General features: G+C 37.4%; 1 protein-coding gene across 2 annotated transcripts in view; it reads right to left on the bottom strand.

Moving 5' to 3' along the window:
* Window positions 1-24926, bottom strand: part of ATPSCKMT (ATP synthase c subunit lysine N-methyltransferase) — a 34309-nt gene extending 9383 nt beyond the window's left edge. The window contains exons 1-3 of one of the 2 annotated variants that reach the window (XM_021004409.2): window positions 24861-24926; window positions 13110-13405; window positions 1305-1442 (exon numbers count right to left, since the gene is read on the bottom strand). In XM_021004409.2, the coding sequence (XP_020860068.1) occupies window positions 1305-1442; window positions 13110-13405; window positions 24861-24921 (495 nt within the window). In that variant the 5' untranslated portion in view covers window positions 24922-24926. Of the gene's footprint in view, window positions 1-1304; window positions 1443-13109; window positions 13406-22202; window positions 22495-24860 lie in introns of those variants that run through there. The other variant, XM_021004408.2, reaches the window with a different exon arrangement.
* Between the last annotated feature and the right edge of the window lie 395 nt (window positions 24927-25321).

Raw genomic sequence — 25321 nt, forward strand, 5'->3', positions numbered from 1 at the left:
ACTTTCTCTATGATGCCCTCTTCACCCTGGATGTTCACTCCACCCCTAGGCTACTTCTCACACTGGAAACACTCTCTGCCCCTGTGGCCTCACTTTCTGATTAGTTCCTTTCAGAAAGTGAGAAACTCTATAGGTCTTTTTCTACCATGCCCAAGTACCAGGTATCTTCTTTCCTCCCTCCACCCTCTCCCAGAAACCCCTTTTCGGCTTCATTTTATGTACTATCTGCCCCCACTGGAATGTAAGCCCCTAGAGGGCAAGTACTGTCTTTATGCTTCCATTTGTATTCCCAATGCTTAACCCCATGCCAGAAACTTAGTAAGCATTCAATAAATGCTTATTATCTGACCAAATAAAATAGGAAATAAAGGGGAATGAAAATTGTAACAATTTCATTTTACTAGTTCACCAAAGTGATCTATACAAATAAGCTAACAGAAAATTCAGGGTCCATTTTTTTTCACACTATAGAACTCATCTTGAAATTCTACCATCTTCTTTCTTACAATATTAGATTTTTATATGACATTGAAATGATCTTCAAATAGAAAAACAGAAAAATGGTTTAATGGAGAAGTAGTTCAGGAAAATCTTTACTGAATTCTATTAAAAGATTGGTGCATAGTTACGCAGTAGAACTAAAATATAGGTAAAACTGTGTCATTTCATTGAAATGAATCTTCAGAAGTTATGACTGGAAAACTTTAAGTAAAATGTTTTCTGTAGCACATATCTACTCAAGAAAATTCATTTATGTAACATTTGCCTCAGGTAAGTAAGCTACTTTTTGAAGTGCAATAGTAATTCAATGACCATTTTTCTAAATAAAATATAAACAGACAGGGTTTTTTTAAATAAAAAAGTCAAATATGTACCAGAAATGTCTGACAAAGTCAAAACCTTAGTTATAATCGTTAAGACTCCTACATGAGATCAGATTCTACTGCCATTGTGTAGGAAAGATTAATAAGTAATTAATACATGATTTAGTAAGTCAATACTTAGGATTCACATAATTTCTTACAAAGTAAAATTTCAGTTCATACTTTAAGAACACTTAACTAATATCTAAATATTAGCTAAATTCCATTTGCTAAAAGATTCAGAAGACAAAATGAACTATGACTATAATGCTATTTTATTTTTGTCTTAATTTTAAAATTAATTTGTTACTTTTCATAGATTTTTCCCCTTGCCTTCACACCAACTATACTATAATATTTTATAAGTTTGAATTATTAAATTATTATATCAATTAAAATATTGGTTAAGTTCTCCATGACCTCTGTCTTCCATATACATACCTTCCACAAATCTGAAACATAAAATGTTGCCCCATCATGGACACCTTCTCTCCAAGCACGATACCTGGAGTACCAAACTAGCCAAGGATTTAACTCATAACCAACAGCTCTGAATCCTTCTTTTGCAGCAGCAATGACCTACAGAAAACAAGCCAGCACTTACTCAAACATAGGAAGAAAATCAACAAATTATTTTAAGCCTAAGGACCAAAGTATTTCCTAATCCAGCTCACTGGAATGATGATCATAAATCAATCAATTACTGTAATGCAGAACATTATTTTACCATTTGGGTAGTAGAACCCTTTAGGCCATGGAAAACTCCAAATTCCTTAGCAAGACCCTTATCTGGCTGCTCAGGCCACAGCCCTCAGATCATATCTCTGGAAGCCTCCATTGTGTTTTCCATGGCCTAAAGGGTTCTACTACCCAAATGGTAAAATAATGTTCTGCATTACATTACTATTAACTGAATATCCACTAAGTGTAAGGCACTAAAAGATATATTTTGAAAGGTATGATGCTAATCATAAATAAATTCATAACCAGATTCCTGAGGATCCTATATCTTCCATGGATTATATCCATCTCATCTCAATTATCATAATAAGGCTGAAGTACAAGTGTTTTCCACAAGTTTTATAGATTTGATTCTTGATTACCCAAAGCCATAGTGGAACCCATAGATTGATATGGCTAATAGGAAACTCTAGATAGTCTGTCAAAATTCTGTAACACAGGGAAATAACTTCTAGAATTTACTATCTTTGACAATATGAATATCTGTGAATAATTATCAGTTGATATTGCATAACTTCCTTGGCACTTGACAATAATACTCAAACTTGAAAATTGAACTTTAAAAAAAGTGCAGAAGAAAGTTAAGGCAACTGGTCACTTCTAGCAAGATATGAGTGAGAGATTACAACGAATCCTGCTCCCCAACACTTTCCACAAGAACAGATACAGAAAAGTTAAAAATAAAAATGGGGAGATAATGAATTAAAAATAAAGAGGTAATTAAAAAGCCTCTAAAATAGCCTCTCACAATGAAAAGGAACAGTCAAAGAATTAAGCAAATAAGGAAAAAAAACCTCCAATTCAATAAATAAACATTATGTATTAAAGAACCGAAAGATAGATTCCAAAAGGGAAAAACAATGAACAAAAGCCATGATCGCCAAACAAACTGCAACAGCATTGGAAACAAATGTGGACCTTTATATGCTAAAGAGAGTCATAAATACTCCGAAGGAAACAAAAGAGGATCTGGTGACAGTAAAAAAAAAAAAAAAAAGATGGATTTTATGTCAGTAAAGAAAAATATGCCATTAGTTAAAAAGGAACAAGACAAAATAATAAAATTAACAAAGTGGATAGATCTGTGGAAAATTTAAATGAGAATATGGAACCAATTGTAAACAAAAATGTTTTGCAAGAAGATAAAATAGTGGCAGGACAAGAAGTAAAACAAAATCAATGGTCAACTCATCTAGAACACTTTAAAAGCAAAAATAACAGAACTAAAGGAAAGAGCACAGAGATAATTTGAGCCTCTTGGCCATTCAAAAAATTGTGAAGAAAGAAAAATTCCCAATACAGAGACAACTTTCAACAGATGCCACTAGGGTCTAGAGACTATCTGGTCTAAGCTTCTCATTGTATACATGAGGAAATCTGAAGACCCAGGTAAGGTAAGTGACTTTGCCATGGCATGTAAGTCCTGAGCATCAGGGACTGGATTTGAAATGATTCCAGAGCCTCAGCTGACTCTCTTCCACTCAACCAAACACATAGTCATCATACTGCAGAAATATGCCATACAAAGGGGTGATGTTATATGCCAAAAAGTAAAACTTCACTTATAAATGTAGCAATAGTAGGCTTCTTTCCTTGTTTGTCATATGTGACCCTAAGGAAGGCAGAATAAACATCTCTAGCCTCTTCTTCCACCCTTCTCCAAGGCATACTTTTATTTCTGTCAGGAGAGGAAGCAGGAGGCTGGGGCCAGAGGCCACTCTACTCTCCTCAGAAAGAGGAGGTACTGGGCTAGAATTATACCTCTCTGCTCCCTTAAATACTGTTAGTCATCACTCTAGGGAGTATGATTGGGTTTAAGCTAACTTCCGATCACTGTCATTTTTGGTGGAAAGGAGGATCCCAAGCTCTATATATACATCTAAGGCAAAACTCCTTTCCCATCTAATACCACTTCCATAATAAGCATACAGAGAGAATAGCAAAGAAACCCATTTATCCAAATCATAGCAAAACAGAAATCAGAGAAGGTGTATATATATATATATATATATATATATATATATATATATATGTATGTAAGTATGTATGTATGTATGTATGTATAATGTACACATACATACACACACATATATGTATACATATATGGGTGGATGGAGGGATATGTATATATACACATACATATATATGTGTGCATATTCCTGGTGTGTGTGTGTGTGTGTGTATGTGTGTGTGTATATCTCAGGCAATACAAAAGGAAGGAGCACGTCCACTGGGACCAAGATTAACTCAGTTCAACCCACAGAGGGGGTCCTAGATTTCACCCAAGAGTTAATTCCTCGAAGTTTCTACAGTAATAAAATGGGAATAGGGACATGAAGGACACTGTCCACTCCTCTCATTTCTTCTCAGTCTTTTCCTTCAGCCTTTTCCATCTTCCCTTTCAAAGGTAGAAACCAGAAGCCTAAAAGGATTTGCCATTTGAAGAAAACTTGCACTCCAGGAGTCCAAAAGGGGACAGACTCTGAGGAGTCCCAAAGAGAGACTCAAAAAAGACAGTTTTTCTACTTCGCACCCACTCCATCCCTGTCCCTCATGCAAAGCAGGACATTCATCTCCTCCAATAACGAGATATATAAAGGAACTAAGTTAAACACCCGAGATCATTTGCTTAAGATGAGAAACAACAGGGAGAACTGAAATATGATACACAGAAAATAAGATAAAATAAAGTTTTGTACTAAGATGAAATGGCTATTACCCAGCTACAAAGCATACTTGAAGGAAAAGCATTATATTAGAAACAACAGAGCTCTCAACATTTTCTACAGAAAGATGAAGGCTTTGCTATGGCCTTTCATAAGCAAATAATCAAGGAAATAGAACCTTTAAAAGGTAAAGCAAACAAGGCCTGACCAGGATACTCAAATCAATTGTTAGCTACAATGCAATTTGATACAATTTAATATACATTAATACTAGAACCTGGAATCACAGGATCATAGATTTAGAATAGGAAGGGATTTAAAGGCCATCTAGCCCAACCTCCTTATTTTACAGCCATGTTATGAAAAGCACTGGGCTTAAACAATGAGAATACAAAGACAAAAATGAATCCAAAGTAAGTAACTTATTTCTACTTTATCAAAGATAAAGTCTGCATAAGCTTTAAAACTTTGTGTGTTAAATGGGGGTTCAATATAAATGTTACATAGGATTAGCAAAATAAAAAGTAGTTTTCATCCATCAACAACTTTCTCAAAGCCTAGAAAGGCAGATTTGAGAACAGAGTATCAAAAGAGCAAAAGGTTTTTGGTATAATAGAAAACTCCTCCACTGGAAGTGCCATAGGGACACCTATGCAACATGGCTTTGATTTCATTAACAAATATTTAAACAATTGCAAGTTTATTTTCATTAGCAACTAGAAGTCACACACTGACTCTTCAAGAGGAAGGGAAATAGATAAACAAATAGATAACAGATTGTAATAATTCAAGGATCTGAGATTTCATCAGTTGAATACTTCCCTCTTTCACCACAGATTACAGATCCCCTAAAAAATAAGAGATAACCAAGAGCTGGAGTGGCACGATTTTATTAATAGCTAACATTTATATAGTGCCTAAGATGTGCCAGGAACTGTGCTAAGTGCTTTATAATTATTTTCATCTGATCTCTACCCTGTGAGGTAGTTGCTATTATTATTTCCATTGTACAGATGGGAAAAAACTGGGGAAAACAGAGACCTGACTTGCCCAAAGTCACACAGCTAGTACAAGTGTCTGAAGCTATATCTGAACTCAGATTTCCAGGTACCATGCCCTATCCATTGTGCCACATATCTGCCTCATTACAGTAGATCTGATAATTAACTTTCTTAAAGTTAGTTAAGGCCATTCCTCTGACAAAAGATAAGCTGTCCATCAATGGTTTTTCCAGGATATCCTAGCCAAGAAGATGCTAGGCTAGCCTAGAAGAAACTGGGATCACTCCCACACTACAGTGAGGCACTCCAGGGTAAAGCGCAGTTGCAGGACCTATGCTATGTGTTTAGTAAGAAGCAAGTTCAGAAGCAAGCAGCAGTTGTGTGGCTTGGACTCTGTAAAAGCGAGTTTCAGCTTCCAGCACAGTCTAAAACTTAAAAGGATTTGAGCTTGAGTCTTCCTAATTCCAGGACCGGTTCTTTATCCTCGGAAATTTTATAACACTTATTAAGAAACATGCTACCCATCTCCTGGCAGGGCATGTAGGTCACCCTACATAGATAGAGAGCCAGGCCTGGAGTCTGGAAAACTCATCTTCCTAAGTTCAAGTCTGGTTTCAGACACTTACTAGCTGTGTGACCCTGGGCAAGTCATTTAACCCTGTTTGCCTCATTTTCTCATCTGTAAAAGGATCTGGAGATGGAAATGGCAAACCACTCCAGTATGTTGGGCAAGAAACTCCAAATGGGGTCATGAAGAGTGGACACGACTGAAAATGACTGAACAACAATAACAGAATACGTTGTAGAGAGGTGGCTTTAGGTTTCACGTGAGGAAAACTTCCTAAAAATTAAGAGTTTCTTCAAATGGAATGGGCTACCTCAAAAAGCAGTAAGCTTTCCTCTACTTCCAGAAAGAAGTCTTCAGAAAAAGGCTAGATGAAATTTGTCAGGAATGTTGAGGAGACTAGCCTTAGAGTTTCTTAAACTGGGTCCATGGATCCCTTAAACAGTCTGTAGACAGATTTCAGGGGATCCATGAAATTGGTTGGAAAAATATTTATATCTTTATTTCAATATAACTGTTTTCATTTAATCCTATATATTTTATGGAATGAAAAACATTGTTTTGAGAAGGGTTCTTGGACTTCACCAGACTACCAAAGGGGTCCACTGCACAAGAAAACGTTAAGAATCCCTGAATTTGGTGAATTCTAAGGTCATTCCATAATTCTAAGATTTTTTTTTAACTTATAAAACTAATTATAGAGAAGGTAGCATTTTGTCAACATGTAACAGGAGTATCTTGCTGATCCTCACAATAATACTGGCAGGTAGCTGCTATTATCATCTTCATTTTAGGGATGGGAAAAAAAAAAACTCCGTCTACCCTAGACTGAGGTTAAATGACTTGCCCAGAATCACACAGCTAATATAAGTTTCTGAGGCCAGATCTGAACTCAAAATCTCCAGGCCCCACATGCTACATAGCAAAAAGATAACAGTTTGCTCTAAATAGCAAAAGACAGGATTTCACAAATTGGAGGGGAAAAAAAATCCTTGTCTTGCCAATTCCTTGATGACAATGCATGATATGGTTTCCATACAGAAATAACAATATTTCTTAATTAAGAGATCAAAGATAAAGAGATAAAATGAAAGGCCAAAATAAATTATGATTAAGGTACATTTTAAAATATTATTAAGTACAACAAACAGAAAGGGGGAATTAGCATAAATGGCTTCTGGTCTAGTTAGTGGCTGCAATTTAATCCTGAAAATTTTACTTCACTTTTGGACTTATTTACCTATTTTGACAAAAATAATAATTTTCTAGTATTATAAATAATTAATAATTTGGGAACCCTTTATTAAACTAAAGTACTGCATAAGTATTATCACATAGTTTTCAAATACCAATAGATAATTAGATTTTTTCATGTTTAACTAAATTTGTCCATCATTTTTAGGGCAAGAGATGTTTGACATACAAGAATTTTCCAGGAGGAAATTTTTTTGCCTTAAACCAATACAGGTCTAAAACTTTTAAAGTTTAATCATTTTAAAGAAAATCTATTTCTTATGGAATTACATAAAAATATATGAGGATATTTTGAATAGGTAATTTGCTCATTTCACTTTCTCCCCATTATGACACAGTTCAAGTTTCCACGCTTTAAAAGTATGCTGAATATAACTTCATCTTTTCTTGGTTATTCATGTTCATCATTATAAATCTCAGTAATCACAATAACTAGTACATACTGATGCCCATAGTAATTGAAGCATAAAAAAATTAATCTGTCCACTTCCTAAATGCTTCTAGATTGTCCTTTATGTTTTCTGTCTACTTTTTATAGTTTTGTCTTCCCCTTCTATTGCGAGCTATTACTGCTTACAATCAATGTATCCCATTGCTTCAAATTTACACACGATGGTCTGGATTATGGCCTGCAAATGGTACCAGTTTTAAACAAACTAAGCCAGTGATATCAAAATCAAATAGAAACAGCAGTCATTAAACCATAATAAGGATCTATGTAATTCACATATTGACTTAGAAAAGCATATATTAACATTATCTGTATTTTACTATACTTTTATTTATTTTGTTAAATATTTCCCAATTACATTTCAATGTGGTTCAACAGCACTGCAGAGTGTTGCACAGACTATGTATTTGACAACTCTGTATTAGGCAAAAAGCATAATTTAGTGGTCATCTGCCATACAGAGGCACATTTGCTGACTTTTTTGTTGTCATCTTTATTCCAGAAGAGGGAGATTAGTGAAAGTTTAAGAAAAGATAAATGGCCCATTGTTGTTTGCTTCCTCCTACTTCACCCTCAAAACCCTGTGGGAATTATTCCATAGAAATAAGGATATATGTATTAAAATGATTGTAAACGGCCAAAATTGGCTAATTTAACAACTTTGCTTTGATTATATGTGCCTAAATACCCTTCTAAATATCAAATATTAATTTCATATTAAATAAAAACATATTCATGTTTTCATGTGACAATGACCTATAAAATATTTTCTTCTGTAACAAATATTAAGAATTTAGAGAAATAAAATATTTACTCAAGCCTCAGGTTTTTAGAGTCTGGTAAAAGATAATATACAATAGCTAAACAGATGCTTTAATTTTAAACATTTTGATTCAGTGAATCCTCCCCAGATTTTGTAAGAAAAATGTAAATGGTTACAACCAGTGTCTCTGATAAAGGCCCCATTTCTAAAATATAGAGAGAATTAAGTCAAATTGATAAGAATATAAGTCATTCCCCAATTGATAAATGGTCAAAGGATATGAACAGGCAGTTCTCAGATGAAGAAATTAAAGCCATCTATGGTCACACGAAAAAATGCTCTAAATCACTATTGATTAGAGAAACGCACATCAAGAAAAATGTAAATGGGGCACAGCCAAGATAGAAGACTAGCAGGAAGAAGTATAGCCAAACTCTACACCACAGATTCTCCTAACAAATCTAGAAAATGTACCAGACCAAGTACTGATCAGAAAATCCAGCCCTGGTCAGTACAGGAAGACAAAAGGAGAGGTCTGCAGAGACTGGGGTCAGGGATCTAGCCACAAATGCCAGCATGAAGCATTCCAGTGCAGGGAGAGGCTGTGCACTAGGGTAATAAGAGATCCCAGATCTAGCACAGAAAAGGCTAAGCTTGTGCAGGGCACAGGAATAGCTAACAAATGGCAGCTATGTTACTTAATATTCAAATCTAGGTCAAAGATACTGGGCAGATCTAGGAGATGTCCTATGCCTCAGGATAGCATTCCAAGGTAAGGTGCTATCTCAAGCCCTTGGCTATGTATCTAGCAAGGAGCAAGTCTGGAAGTAAGCAACAGCTAAGTGGCTCTCACACCAGAAGCAGAGCAGAGTCTCAGTTACAACTTCCAGGGAGGTTTAAAATCTGTAAGGAAATAACCAGGGCAGGCATTCCAAACTAAAAGGGATCCTGGATTTCTGTTACTGTGAACCAGAAGAGCTTTCCAGCTAGCTGCTAGAAGCTAAGTCCAACAGCAATCTCCTGGACCTCTAACTGGGGCAAGCTCATAGCTATGTTACTCAAATCCAAATCCAGATCATGAATTTGCAAAGTTCAGCCCAGGATGGTATCAATTAGACTTTGCCCTGGATCAGACCACTCTGGGACTACTGAATACTAGTAGGTCTCCAGCTTGAGCTTGCCCAGAGATCCTGAAATAACACAATATTCAATACCTTCAAGAAAGCAGCAAAATGACAAGTCTAGACATTCCTTCTAGAACTGTACAGACCTGGTGTTTACATAAAATGTGAAAATAGGAAGTAGGCTGGAATAATAAACAAAAAAGAATACTGCCATGAAAGATTATTATGGTGATCCAACCATTTTGGAGAACAATTTGGAACTATGCCCAAAGGGCTACAAAAATGTGCATACCCTTTGATCCAGCAATAGCACTTCTAGAGCTATATCCCAAAGAGATCAAACAAATGGGAAAAGGACCCACATGTACAAAAATATACATAGCAGCTCTTTTTGTGGTGGCAAAGAATTGGAAATTGAGAGGATGCCCATCAATTGGGGAATGGCTGGGCAAGTTGTGGTATATGAATGTAATGGAATACTATTGCGCTATAAGAAATGATGAACAGGCTGACTTCAGAAAAACCTAGAAAGACTTATATGGTCTGATGCAGAGCAAAGTGAGTAGAACCAAGAGGACTTTGTACGCAATAACAGCCATGTTATGCAATGACTAATATTGTTAAACTGAACCCTTCTCAGCATTATGAGGATCTAAGACATCTCCAGAGGCCTTGGGATGGTAAAGGCTGTCCACATCCAAAGAAAGAACTATGGAAGTCAAATTGCTCTCACTTATTTTTACCTTCTGTTGAGTTTTGTATCATCTTTCTGATGGTTCCTCCTATTGGTTTTAATTTTTACTTACAACTTCACTAATGTGAAAATACGTTTAATGGGTATGTAAATGTAAAGCCTATGTCAGATTGTGCACTGTCTTGGGGAGGGTGGGGGGGAGAAAAAGGAAGACAAATTTTCAACTCAAAAGCATATGGAAAAAAAAATAAAAAATAAAAAAGGAAATAAAAAAAAAAGAAAGATTATTATGGTGACAAGGTGCTTAAGACACAAACTCAAAGGAAGAAAATAACCCCAAGACATATATTGGTTGGTGTCCTTCATTCTCAAAGAAGACCAAAATAACATCACTATGCTAGAGTCAAGTTACAGTGTGTTCCACTACGGATGATGGTGAGCTCGGAATGTTCTATCACAGGTCAGCCACAAATAGTCCATGTGACATTTGAGGTAGATTCTCTAAATCTGCAAGTCTTATGTTTCTTTTGAGCTACTTCAATTTTGCTTTGCTCATAGAGCACAGCACCTTCTCTGATAAAGGATGCCATGCTAAGCTGTCCTATGCCACTGTCTCCCATGTCACACAATCAATTCCAAAGCTCTTGAGAGACCTTGAGAGGGTCCTTGTATCACTTCTTCTAACTTCCATTTGAGCATTTGCCCTGTGTGAGTTCTCCATAAAATAGTCTTTTTGGCAAGCATATGTTTTGCATTTGAACAATGTGGCCAGCCCATCAGAATTGTGCTCTCTGGAGTAGAGTTTGAATGCTTGGCAGTTTAGTTCGAGAAATGACCTCAGTGTCTGGTATCTTATCCTGCCAGGTGATCTTCAGAATCTTCTTAAAATAATTCAAATGGAAGTGATTCATTTTCCTGGCATGGCACTGACATACTGTCCAGGTTTCACAGGCATACAACAATGAGGGCAGCACAACGGCTCTGTAGACCTTCGGTTTGGTAGTCATTCTAACACCTCTTCTCTCCCACACTTTTCTTCAGAGCTTCCCAAACACTGAGCTAGCTCTGGTGATGTGTGTATCAACCTCATTATCAATGTGTACATCCCTGGAAAGTATACCACCAGGGTAAGCGAACTTATACACAGCATTAAAAACTTCTCCATTTGCTGTAATGGATAGTTCCAGGTTTGGAAAGTGTGGTGGTGGATGATGAAACACCTGTGTTTTCTTGGTGTTAACTGTTAGGCCAAAATTAGCACAAGCAGTAGAGAAACGATCCATACTTTGTTGTATATCTGCTTCAGAGGATGCATTGAGTGCACAATCATCTGCAAACAGAAAATCATGCACCAACACTCCCTCCACTTTGGTCTTTTCAAGTTGAAAAATTTACCATTAGTGCAGCAGCTGACCTTTATGCCAAGTTCGCCCTCATCAAAGGTGCTGGACAACTTGGCTAAAAAGTATGGGAGGAGCAGCTAGGTGGGGCAGTAGATAGAACACCAGCCCTGGATTCAGGAGGACCTGAGTTCAAATCCAGCCTCAGATACAACACTTACTAGCTGTGTGACCCTGGGCAAGTCATTTAACCCCAATTGTCTCACAAAAAAAAAAAAAGCATGGGAGCAAGCACATAGCTATGTTTCACTCCACTGGTGACTGGGAAAGCATGAGAGCATTGTCTATTATCCAAAACCTAGGCAAACAGGCCATCATGAAATTGACATACAATGTGGATGAACTTTTCTGGGCAACCAAATTTTGACATATTTTTCCTCACAACTGACAGTATTAAAGGCCTTGGTCAGATCTATAAACATTATGTACAGACCTCTGTTCTACTCCTAGCCTTTCTCCTGGAGTTGTCAGACAGCAAACACCATGTTGACTGTTCCTTGGCCCTTTCTGAAGCCATATTGGCTCTCAGGTGGATGACCATCTTCCAGGTGAAGGATCAGCCTCTTAAGGAGTTCTCTAGCAAGAATCTTGCTAGCAATAACTAAGAGAGACACCGCCTTGTGATTGTCACAGGACAATCTATTTCCTTTACCTTTATAGAAATGGACAATGGAAGCAAAACCTCAAGGAAAAACACTGATCTTAAAATAAGAATGGAAATGGAAGGAAAGAGGAATATCCCAGAGGAGAAAAGAGGGCAGGAAAATTTATTTCACATAATTGGAGTATACAAACAAGAAGGGAGGGATTCAGGAGGGGGAAGGGGTAGCAGACAGTACCTGAATCTCACTCTCATATGCACATAGAGTTAGGTACAGACATACATTTCACTACACAGGGAAACAGGATGGAAAGAGAAGGAAGAACATAGAATGAGAGGGTAGGCAGTTTAAGGGAAGAATTAGTCTTAAGTAAAACAAACTCATTTATAGCAGCTCTTTTTGCAGCAGTAAAGAATTGGAAATTGAGGGATTGCCTCAGTTTGAAATGAGGGAAACAAACCACTGGGGAATGGCTGAATAAGTTATGATATATAAATGTGATGAAATACTATTTTGCTAAACAAGCTGATGAAAGAAATGGTTTCAGAGAAACTTGAGAAGCCTTGTATGAACCAATGCAGAATGAACAGAAGCAAGAGAACAATTTTTATAGTAACATCAATATTGTAAACAAAAACAACTTTAAGACTTAGAAACTCTGATTAGTATAATGACCAACCACTATTCCAAAGGGCTCATAAAACATGCTATCTATGTCCTAATAAAGAGGTGTTGAATTCAGGGTGCAAACTGAAACATGTTTTGACATGGCCAATGCAGCAATTTGTTTTGTTTGATCATACATGTTTAAAATGGGGTTTTGATTTTCATTCTAATTTGGAGGGGGGACACAGTGCAAGGGAAAGAAGGTGGATTGTTATTGATTTTAAAAAATAAAATTTAAAGACAAAAAAAGAAAAAATGCACTAGGGATGCTGACAATAACAGAACCTACAAATCAGAGTAATGTCAATGTATAACTTACAATACGTCCATCTCCACTACCAATGTCTACTAGGGATCCACTTCTACATCGTAACATCTTCAGAACATTTTCAATCTGATTTGAAGTTGCAGGTACAAAAGGCAAACAAATCTTCCGGAAGGCTGGAGTTAAAAAAGGAGTAGCAACTGCATACACAGCTACTAATGTCCCACCAACTATCCCAGGGGCTAATAATCTCCAACTTCTTTTTTTCAAATTACTAGCATCAACATTTGTAGGCAAATCATGTTCTGTCAGTCTTCCTTCCTGAGATACTTCTGAAATTATAGGTATACCTAGAAAGAAACACCCCCAAAAAAAAATTATTACCAAGTCTGTAATGAAAAGAGTATTTGTTCTATTTAATATTTATCACTACCACCCTGGTCCACCTAAACTCAAACTCCCTTTCCAGGAACTGTGGGCTCTAATCAGTGAGTTTTAATCATATGTTGACCCAAACCTGGCTACCATGCCACTTTGGCCAGCTCCAAATCATGATGCCTCAATGTTCCCACTCCTCCCTCCATTTTCCCACTCTAGCTTCCTTGTATAGGTTCTCTTTCCTTATTACAATGTAGGCTTCTTTTTTTTTGCTGTCTTGTAGTTTTATCCCAAGTACTTAACAAAGTGCCTAGTATATAGTAAACACTTAAAAATTCCTTCTTTCATTTCTTCATTTGATCATTTTAAAAGAAGCACAATTCAGCTGTATAGTCTTATTTCAAATGTAGGAGTTCAAACAAAGGTCATATATTTCACTAAGAAAATATTAAACTCTCTTGAAAAATATTATTCAATACTAATTGAATACAAAAATCTGTTTCTTCTAGCATAAGGTTGTTTTGTTGTCACCAAAGCTATTTTTAACTGACAATTTATTCACACCTCGATGGTTATTTATGAGTTCAATATCCACAAACACAAATATAGGTTTAGAACATTAATGTCATACATTTATAGTCAAAACAAAATCCTCAGATTTGACTAATCATTAAAGTATTCTTATAAATTTAATATTATCTCAGCTTCATGTAAAGTGTGTGGGATGTGGGATGGACTCATCAAAATAGAGCTTATTTGATCATGGTTGCACAAGCAAAACAAAAGAATAATTCAAGACATACACATCAAGTCTTAAAAGAATACACTACAACCCATAAAAAGTCATAAATCAGTATGTGAAATTTTATAGCTAGTCCAGGAAGAAACAAATAATTTAAGGTAAATGTTCTCAACTCTGACCTGAATGCTTATAGCACATCAAGCACAATATATTCATTCATTATTTCCAAGGAAATAAAAAAGTAGTTTTGAGTCCTACAAATACAGCAACATCTTTTCAAAATAATTCACATGGATGTCTTGCATTCCATTCAATTTCAATTCAATTCATCATATATTTGGTGAGAGCCTAATACATAAAAGGTATTGTGTTAGGGATACAAAGGCAAAAATAAAGCCATCCAGGATCTCAAGGTGTTTACTTTCTAATTTACAGCTCAATAAATTAAATGCACAGACAGATGGGAGCATGGGAGAATTCAACAAAATGCTCTAGTAAAATCAGAGGAGAGAGAATGCAGGGTGCAAAGATATTTGGGAATCAGGGATAACTTCATGGAGGAAAAAACACCAAAGTTGGACCTTGAAGGAAGCTAAGGACAGGTAAAGGGAAGAACATATACTCCAGGAATGAGAGACAGATTGTACAGATATTCTGAAGATGCTAAGTAGAGAAAGCAGCCAATAGTCCAGTGCAGCTGAAATGCAGAGTTCACAAAGCAGAGCAGTATAAGCAAAAACTAAAAAAGGCTGGCTGCAGCCAAATTACAGAAGGTTTTAAATGACAACTTAAGGAATTTATATTAATCCTAGAAGCAAGGGGAACCCCTGAAGGTTTTTGAAGAGACAAAGACATGATCAAGCCTGTATCTTATGAAGATTATTTTGACAGCTATGCAATGGATGGAGAGAAGGCAGAAAGACTAAGAAGCAAGTACATGGAAAAAGTGATGACAGCTTAACTAAAGTAGTAGTAGTGTAAGTAAAAAAGGGGACAGATGAAAGGTATGGAGGTAGAAATGGCAAACGTTTACACTAATGGGATATGGGAGAGGTAAGGGAGAAGAAAGAATAACAGAGAGGTTACAACCCTGAGCAATTGGGTAGATGATAGTCTCCACCCAAAGTTTATCTTGCATTTGCTTTGTATGTATCTTCTATTTATATATAAACTTACATGTAAGAAATCCTATTATAATGTAAGCTAATTGAAGTAAGGGACTGGTTTGCTGTTGGTTTTGTATCTTCAGCACTTAATACAGTGCCCAGAATGTAGTAAGTGCTTAATATTTATTGATCAAAAGAAATAGTTTGCATGTATGTAATATCTATATACATAATATATGTAAATATATATAAATTATTCTTCATATAGTACTTTTATGATAGCAAAGAGCTGATTAAGAAGTGAGTGCCTATAGACTGGGGGAATGGCTATGTCATATGAATATCATAGAATATCACTGTGTGGGTAAGAAATTATGAATTTGAGGAACTGAACGAAACAAGCAAAACCAAGATAACAATATATACAATAAACAATGTAAATGAATTAGACAGTAAAATGAAACTGAACTCTGGGTAATTATTAATTATAATGATGAATCTTAGTCCCAGAGACAAGATAATAAAATAACATATGCCTCCCACTTCTCTCAGCAGTGAGGTGTAGGACTACTGTTTGCCCTTTCAGACACAATCATTGTATCATTGGTTTTACTTAAGTGTTTTGTTTCAAGGAAAGGTTCAAAGCTGGACAAAGAGTAGCTATATCAAGAGACAACTATGTCATAAAAAGAATAGGTAACAAAAACATATTTTTAAAAACAAAAATAAGAAAATTTGGGCAAGTGTAAGGTAAAGCTTGATGATTTCAGACATATAATTATAGATCTAGAGTTGAAAGGGACCTCAGACATCATCATTTTATAAATAAGACAAGAAGGCTTAGCTTTAGGAAGAAAAGCCACCAGATAGAGCTGTGAACCAATCCAATTCTTTCAGAAAATAAAAAGGGAGAAGAGCCCGTTCCTCTAAGAATGAAGCAAAGGAAGAAAGACAGGTGAATACATATCAAGGCTGCGTTACAGAGTAGGAAAAATGAGTAGCTAATGACAAGACACCTCATTTTTTCAGTGGGTCTTGGGGACAAGAAGAGAGAACAGGTTTGGAACATCCACTGTAAGGAATAAAAGATAACCTCAAAAACGAATAAAAACTGTTGTGCAACAATGAAGTCCAAGGTGAGATTAAATAACAAATTTATAGTAGATTCAGCTAACAGGACTACATGCAATCGGCAACTCAGGAATTGATGCAGAGAAGGTAGATGATAGAGTTGAGGACCGGAAATATGTGGAAAGCAGGGAATAAGAGAGCAAAGGAGAAGGTCAGCACCACACACTTGTTCATTTTCTCAAAAAAGGGAAGGAGGTCCCCTCTCCAGGACAGCACACAATCTGATATAGGCTATACATGTACTTTCCTATTAAACATATTTTCACATTAATCATTGCACATTTCACCTACTCTTTGCTATAGCCACGATGGCCAACCAACGCACTGGCAAATGGAATGTTTCCATCTCTAGTTCCCCTTCCACCATTATGATCCTATAGCATCCTTCAGGGCTCAGCTCCAGGTACCTTTCTTGATCCTTGTCTCCCTCCAAGAATGTTAATGCCCTCTTCCCTCTCAAATAACTGTAGGTATGCATCTCTATGTACCTCTTGTATACCCTTCCCATTGGAATTGAGGGCTGGAATTTTTCCACAGTCCAACCCAGAGCCTTGAACACAGTACGCACTTAATAAGTACTTCTCAGTTGGAACTGGAATCCCACACCTGAGAAGAAACTAAACAGAAGGCTAGAAGTACCCTAGGGAGCCCCCACCTAGGTGAGGGAAAGGTCTTAAAAGGAAAAAGCCCCTTTAAACCCCAGGTCCCTGGAATGTCTAATTTCAGCTTTCTCTTCTTCATTATGAACTTAATAATTTTTAATAAAATTTATTTATTTAGTTCTTTTCAGCATTCATTTTTATAAGACTTTGAACTGCACATTTTTCTCCCTCCCCTCCCCCTTCCCCAAGACAGCAAGCAATCTGATATAGGTTACACATGTACAATCATATTAAACATATTTCCACATTAGTCATGTTGTAAAAGAAGAATCGGAACAAAAGGGGAAAACCACAAGAAAGAAAGAAAAAAAAAACAGGATGCTTTGATCAGCATTCAGAACTCCATAGTTCTTTCTCTGGATGTGAATAGCATTTTCCATCATGAGTCTTTCGGAGTTGTCTTAGATCATTGTATTGCTGCAAAGAGCCAAGTCTATGAAAGTTGATCATCGCACAATGTTGCTGTTACTATGTACAATGTTCTCTGGGTTCTGCTCGCTTCATTCAGCATCCTCTGAACTTAATAATTATCAACAACTACAAGCACTTGACATCCAAAGAATAAAAACAATCATATGGGGGGGGGGGGAAGGAGGTGAATTTTCATAGTTAAAATGGGTGAGATTTAAAAGGAATAAGATGTTGGGAGTAGCATTTTAAGGAATAAGTGTTGTGTCTTGATAGATGACTGCCCTGAATAATTAGTGTTAATGAATAGAAATTCTATTGGGTAGGGAAGGTGGGGGTGGGGGGATGGGAGGCAGACAGCACAGAATCTCTAAGACCTGGTAGAAAGGTTTAATTTCTTTTGGTATTGATTCTGTAAACTATCTATAGCATTAATAGAATCATAAATTCACTTTAAATAACAGCATCCAAAACTTACATACTTTAGTAGGTCTGTGTTGCCACTGTAACTGTCTTCTCTGCTGCTGACACTACCTGTCACTACAGGTACCTGTATATCTGTGGTATACAATTTCCCCTATCCCTTCATCCTTCCACTGCATTACAGATAGATAGCATCAATGTCCAACAATGATATATATGCTCAACAAACAACATTTTGATGCATTAACAAAGCCTAATAAAGATCCCAGCTGTCAGGTAAATAAGTAAATCACTAGGTAGGAAGAAAGCCCAAGTATAATCTGACAATTTGATAATCATTGTCAGACACCAGAAAGCTGGAAAAAAAACTGGTACTAATACTTTTATCACACATGGGCAGCACTTAATTCTTTTAAAATTCTTTCACATAAATTATTGCGTTTGGACATTGACATGAATTTCCATTGATAAATAAGGATTGGTCAATTCAATTCTTAGATTTATGTCCTATCTTTTTTTTTTTTAAGGCAATTGGGGTTAAGTGACTTGCCCAGGGTCACACAGTTAGTAAGTTTCAAATGTTTGGTCTGAGGCCACATTTGAACTCAGGTCCTCCTGACTTCAGGGCTGGTGCTCTATCCACTGTGCCACCTAGTTGTCCCTATGTCCTATCTTCTAAGAGTCATTTCAATTTAGCAAGTTATTTGCTGACTATCTGGTGTATCACTGGCATTCCAGGAGATACAAAGAATAGTCAAGCAGTCCTTTCTACATCCCTAGAAACAACAGAATGAATTGAAAGGAAGAGAAATTTAAATCAGAAAGACCAGTTAGGAGATTAACTGTAATACTAACTAATGACCTTTCTCCTCAAACCTTCATATAGTACTCTATTTCATATCTCTCTAATACACATCATATAATGCTTTTTGTTAAAGCAATATATCTTTTTGTCTTATTCTTCTACTAAACTTTAAGCTCCATGAGGAAAGGGCAGGTTTATTTAAACTTTTTATGTCTCCCAGAATTTAACACATAACTGCACACAGCAGGTAATGTTTACTGAACATTGGTAAATGATGCTGAATGAATCTCAAATTTAAGTAACATAAAATCAATCAGTAAGTATAAAGAATATTGGCAACATAGAGCACAATCAGAAAGGGTGGTAAGACAGCTGTTTTCAAGTATCTTAAAGGATATACAAAAGGAATCACTCTTGTCCTGGCTGGTCCCACACAGTAGAAATAGGAGCAATGAAATGGAAGATTTAGCAAAGAGGCAGATTTAGTATTAATATAAGAAAAAACTTCTCCCTAAATTAGAGTTGTCCAAAAACAAAATGGATGTCTGAAGAAGCAGTTATAGCCACATAAATAAAAGTCTCCATTAGAATTTGAATGACTATGGGGCAGGTAGGTGGCACAGTGGATAGAGCACCAGCCTTGGAGTCAAGAGGACCTGAGTTCAAATTCGGGCTCAGACACATAACACTTACTAGCTGGGTGACCTGGGACAAGTCACTTAACCCCATTGCCTAGCCAAAGAAAACAAAACAAAACTAAACAGAAGTTGAGTGATCCATCACATCTATCACATTGGCCAACATGTCGAAACAGGAAAATGATAAATGTTGGAGGTAGTGTGGGAAATTGGAATACTAATGCATTGTTGGTGGAGTTGTGAAATGATCCAACCATTTTAGAGAGCAATTTGGATCTATGCCCAAAGGGCCCAAAGAGATTATAAAAATGGGAAAAGGACCCACATGCACAAAAATATTTATAGCAGCTCTTTCTGTAATGGTGAAGAATTGGAAATTGAGGGGATGCCCATCAATTGGGGAATGGCTGAACAAGTTGTGGTATATGAATATAATGGAATACTATTGTGCTGTAAGAAATGATGAGCAAGTGGACTTCAGAAAAACCTGGAAAGACTTATATGGACTGACACTGAGTGAAATGACCAGAACCAGGAGAATGTTGCACACAGTAACAGCCACATTGTGAGATGACTAACTTTGATAGACTTAGCTCTTCTCAGCAATGACAAGGATCTAAGACACCTCCAAAAGCCCCATGACGGGAAATGCTATCCATGTCCAGAGAAAGAACTATGGAGTTCAAATGCAGATCAAATCATACTATCTTTTCTTTTTTATCTTCTGTTTTGTTTTGTTTCTTATTTCTTATAATTCCTCCTATTGGTGCTAATTCTTCTTTACAACATGACTAATGTAAAAATGTATAATAGGAATGTATATGTATAGCCTATATCTGATTGCACACCATCTTGGAGAGGGAGGCAGAAAGGGGGGGAGAAAATTTAAAACTCAAAAGTTTATGTAAGTGAATACTGAAAACTAAAAATAAATTACTAAAAAATAAACATAAAAAATAAATTTTAAAAAAAGAAGTGGAGTGACCACTTATCAGAATATTTATTATAGCAGGAACTTCTATTCTGGACTAGAAGAACACTGAAATTTCTTTCAATTCAGATTTCTGAAATTTTGTGAACTTTCTGCTATTATCAACTAACTGAAGAGTTATCCCTCAAGGTAATCATATCTAACCTTAAGCCACCACTTTGTCTAAGAAAATTCTAGACTCTAAAGTCAATGATTCTGTTTTTTACCTGTGAACGAGGTTCACAAACAATACAAAGGTGCTTTCATTTGTAATATCTTACTTGATTGGTAGGGAACTAGGCCAAAGTTTTACATTCACATCAGTTGTTGATGCTGAGACAAACAACACAGAAGGGATTAAAAGACACCAAGCTAGCAACATTACCTACCTTCTCTCAGATTTCTCCCTGAAGTTTATACCTGTCTTGCACTTTTCTTTGACTCCCTTACAGCAATATCTTTTCTCAACTGTGAACTCCTTGAGAGTGGGGTCAGTGTCTTATCTATTTCAGTATTTACCAGAGCCTTGAAGCACCGTGCCTGGCACATATTAGGGGCTTAATAAATAATTGTTCAATAAATCAACAATCAAGAAGTTTTCAAGGTTTCTTATGAGTGAGCTCTCCAAGTGTATTTTTTTCAATGATCAAAAGTCCACCTTTTCTCCCTCCCACCACTCCCCATCCCTACCCCAATGAAAAAGAAAAACAAAACCTTTGTAACAAATATACATAGTTAAGCAAAATAAATTCCTGCACTATGTCCAAAAATATATATGTTCCTTTACATTTCAATAGTGTTATACCCCTTTATTTGGACCACCTCTTTGCATTCATCATATTCTACCTTGTGGCACTTTTGTTCACTCAGAAATGTTTGGCAAGGTGCCTGCTGTTTAGAAAGTAATGTACTTGGTGACAGGAGAAATATGAAGTTTAGATAAAATATCCTTCATCAAGCTTACAATTTAGAGTACACGTTTGTGTTGCCTGTTAAGAACCTAAGTTCCTTGATGGCAGGTACACTATGTTGTTTTTCATCTCTGAATCCCTAATACAAGACAATACTTAAGAATTTGCCAAATATACCAATTCACCAAATTTAATGTTAGCTATTTCTTAAGACTGATCCAAGGAATAAAGATGTTGTCCTTAGAAGTATAATCAAAGAGTTTTCCGAAAGAGATCTTGTTATTCAAAGATATATGGAAATAATTCCCAAGGTCAGCCATATTTTAACAACACTTAACAAAGAATATTTTGCCATGATTTGATGATTTTGCCTGCAGCAGTTGTTGGGGGGAGGGGAGAGATAAGTATGCCAAAAGCTTGTAGTCCTTTGATTAGTGCTCATCTGGAATGTATATCTTAATAAATTTGTGGAGGAATCAATACGGAAAATGCTCAAACAAGTTCTACATCCCAGAATAGGTGTTTTCATATATATGGGGATAATGCTTACTATTGAGCTTTACGGAGACAAAATACTAGCCAAGTGATTTAATGATCTTCCTGTCTTTTCCCCATCTTCATTATTTCATATACAGCATTTTAACAAACAAGTCTCTCATGCATGTTATTATAGCTATTCGTATATGGTGTTCCAGAAGTCTTAGCGGAATTTTGAACTATTAGAGCTTAAAACAAAAGCTTTAAAAAAGCTCAACTTAAACTTTTTAAGTCTTAATGCAAGTTTCTTAAAATTGTAGTAAGACCTTTGGAACACCCTAGAGATATTAAATAACCCTAATAGCCTATTACTATTAATGACTGTGCCATAAGAAATGAAGAATGATGAAGAAACAGAATCATGAGAAGATTTATGTGAATTCATCTCTGCCTCCTGGTTTCCCTGGCTTCCTTCAAGTCCCTGCTAAAAGCTTACCTTCTAAAGGAACCCTTTTCCAATCCCTTTTAATTCCAGTGCCTTCTATCTGTTGATTATTTCCTGGTTTTCCCATCTATAGCTTGTTTGTTCAGAGTTTTTTGCAAGTTATCTTCCCCATTAGACTGCTAGCTCCTTCTGGGTACTTCTGGTCCTTTGCCTTTCCTCTGTAACTCCAGAGCCCAGCGTAGTGTCTGACACATAGTAGGAGGTTAATGTTTACTAGGTAAAATAGTACTAAAGGAGAGGCAGGAAAAAAACACACAATGACTACAGACAAGTAAACAGAGAACAATAAAACAATTGGTTCTGAATACTGTGAAATTATGATAACCAAGTTTGGCCCTTAACAAAAAAGAGAAATGAGAAGGTACTTCCCCAAACCTTCTTTGTAGAGGGAGGGAGTTATGATTCTGAAGCATTGCATATAATGCTATCCTTTTTCAACATATTGGTTAGTTCTAAACAGTTTTTCCCCTCTCTTCCTTATTTTTTTTATTATGAGGATTGGCTCTCTGGGAGCAGTAAGAGGAAGGAATTCAGTGGAAAATACATGCTATATAAAAACAAAAGATAGAAATGAAATTTTAATTTTTAAAAATGTTTGCAATATTGAACTGAATTATAACAAGCAGAGTGGAAGGTGGGAATTAAGGGCCATTGGGGCCATGTCAATAGGGATGCAAACCTAAGATTCACAAAAGGGATCAAATATGTCCTGGACATCAAGACATCTTGATGAACATGCTCTCCTAGGCTGACTCTATGACTAACCTTTTAGGGATACGACTTACCTACAATTCAAACCTTCTCTGACCCTGTGGAAATTCTGTTTATTAAGAGACATAAAAAGCATCAAAGTATATACTTCATTTCAATTCAATAAACATTAAGTATCCATTATTTATAGTCTTCTGTCTTATGACACAATTTGACCCACTCCTGGAAGCTGTGCTTCTTAAGTTGAGGGCCTTCTTGCCTGAGCACCAAGCTCTGAATCATTATCATTTTACAGCTTTAGCTACCAGCGTGCCACTCAGGAGGCACTTAGGCTAACTGACTGACTGACTGACTGACTGACTTCCACAGGAATTCTAGGACAGAGGTTCCTAACTTTTTTTTGTCATGGATCCTTAGTAACTGGTAATGCCCTTGGACCCCTTCTCAAGAACATAAAATACATGGGATTACAAAGGAAGCCAATCATACTGAACATTACAAATACACACACACACACACACATTTTAAACTAAAGGGTCTCTGAGGCTCCATAGTGAGGAAGCTAGGACTAAGACCCAAACATTCTCCTGACTTCCAGTCCAAAGCTCTTTTCAAATATGTTTTATCACTTAAAACCACTCAAAAGTGCCAAACTAAAAACCACCTTGGACTGTGGGATACTGTGATTTCTACTTCATTACTCGTGAATTCATTGAAAATGTAAATTCACAGTAATTCGCCACTAATGAGACTATTAAGCCACCCTAAAGTCATAAACATGAAATAATCAACACTGACCCTAAAACTTTTCAAAAATGGATCACTCTGAAGAACAGGTTTGGGGGCAGCTAGGTGGCACAGTAGATAAAGCCGGCCCTGAAGTCAGGAGAACCTGAGCTCAAATGCGGACTCAGACCAAACACTTGACACTTACTAGTTGTGTGACCCTGGGCAAGTCACTTAACCCGAATTGCCTAAAAACACACCCACAGAACAGGCTTGTAAGACAGCAGCCTCAGGATGCTGGCTTCACAGGGTGGAGGCGGCCCCGGGCAAGCATGCCCTCTGCCCCAGAAAGCGGTTTGATTTCATCTCACCAACGTAAAAATCGAGAGGCCAGTCACTACGGGGCCCAGCTCCATCGGTTAACGAGCATTTATTAAGCGCTTACAAAATACCAGTGACTGGGCTAAGCTCTGCAGATACCAAGGAAGACAAAAAACACCTAAAACATTAAGTGCCTAATATGTGCCAAGCACTACACTAAGGGAATGCAAACTGGGCAAAAGACCGTCCCTGCCCACATGGAGCTCACAATCTAACGGGGGAGACAACATACAAATATTTACACACGAGCTCTATGCGGAATAAATAGTAAATAATTAACACAGAGAAGGCACTAGAATTAAAAGGGCACAGGCACAGCATCCTGTACATAGTAAACGCCTAGTAAATATTTCTGGACCCAGTGAAAGTCTCTGCCCTCATCAGAGTCACACTCCAACTGAGAAGTGTTAATAATAAATGCTTGTACTTCAGATTTGCGCAGTGAGGACGGGAGATATCGGAGCACGGAGGCTGGGAATCGGGCAGGTGACTTGAGAGTCAAAACCCACTGGCTCAGAGGATGCCGGGAGTTTACACGTTAATGGGTTAGACTTCCCCCCTCCCCACTCCCCGCTGCCGACCCCGAGCCCAACCCAGTCCAGGAACGTTAACGGCCGAGCGCGCTCCCAACTGCCAGGACCTGCGGCGCGCGCCCAGAGGGGAGCGGGAGCCTCGACCCCGCTCCCCGCCCCCGCCCCCAAGCACAAGAGGGCGCCGCCACACTCGCAGCCAAAGTTGCACGGAGCCACCCCATCTTCCTAGACTCCCTCCCGCCGGCAGTGAGGACGCACACGCCTGAAGCAACCCGCAGTCCCTAGTTACTGGCCTGACCTCCTCCTCCTCCTTCCCCCATCGCGAGAACTCCGGCAGCTGCTAGAGGGGGCATGACCATCTCCACGGGATAGGTAGGGGAGGAGGAATAGGAAGAAGCTTCTTTCGAAGAGACAACCTTTTTATTCTGCCTCGGTATCCAGAAATTTCGGGACGCTTTTAGTTTTAGGGCGAAATAAAACACTTTCTCTCTTGGGAAAATCTGCGTGCAGAGGAAGAAATTCCAATCAGTCTTTGGCAGCAGTCCTCATACTACTCCCCCCCGCCATTTTCTACATAATGGTTGTCTCGGAGGGCGGCTGATTCCAGAAAGTGCTACCTGGCGTGAAATTAGTCTCAGTCGAAAAATAAATCGCAGAGAGATAACTGCGCCTGCGCGCAGGGCTGAAACGTCGTCAGTCGCTAGAGCAAGCGGTGGTTTCCCTCCCACTTAGTTCGTCTCCGCCGGTTGCTGGGAGGGA

Source organism: Phascolarctos cinereus, unplaced genomic scaffold (assembly GCF_003287225.1).
Source record: "Phascolarctos cinereus isolate Bilbo 61053 unplaced genomic scaffold, phaCin_HiC Scaffold_4;HRSCAF=312, whole genome shotgun sequence".
Lineage (NCBI taxonomy): Eukaryota > Metazoa > Chordata > Mammalia > Diprotodontia > Phascolarctidae > Phascolarctos > Phascolarctos cinereus.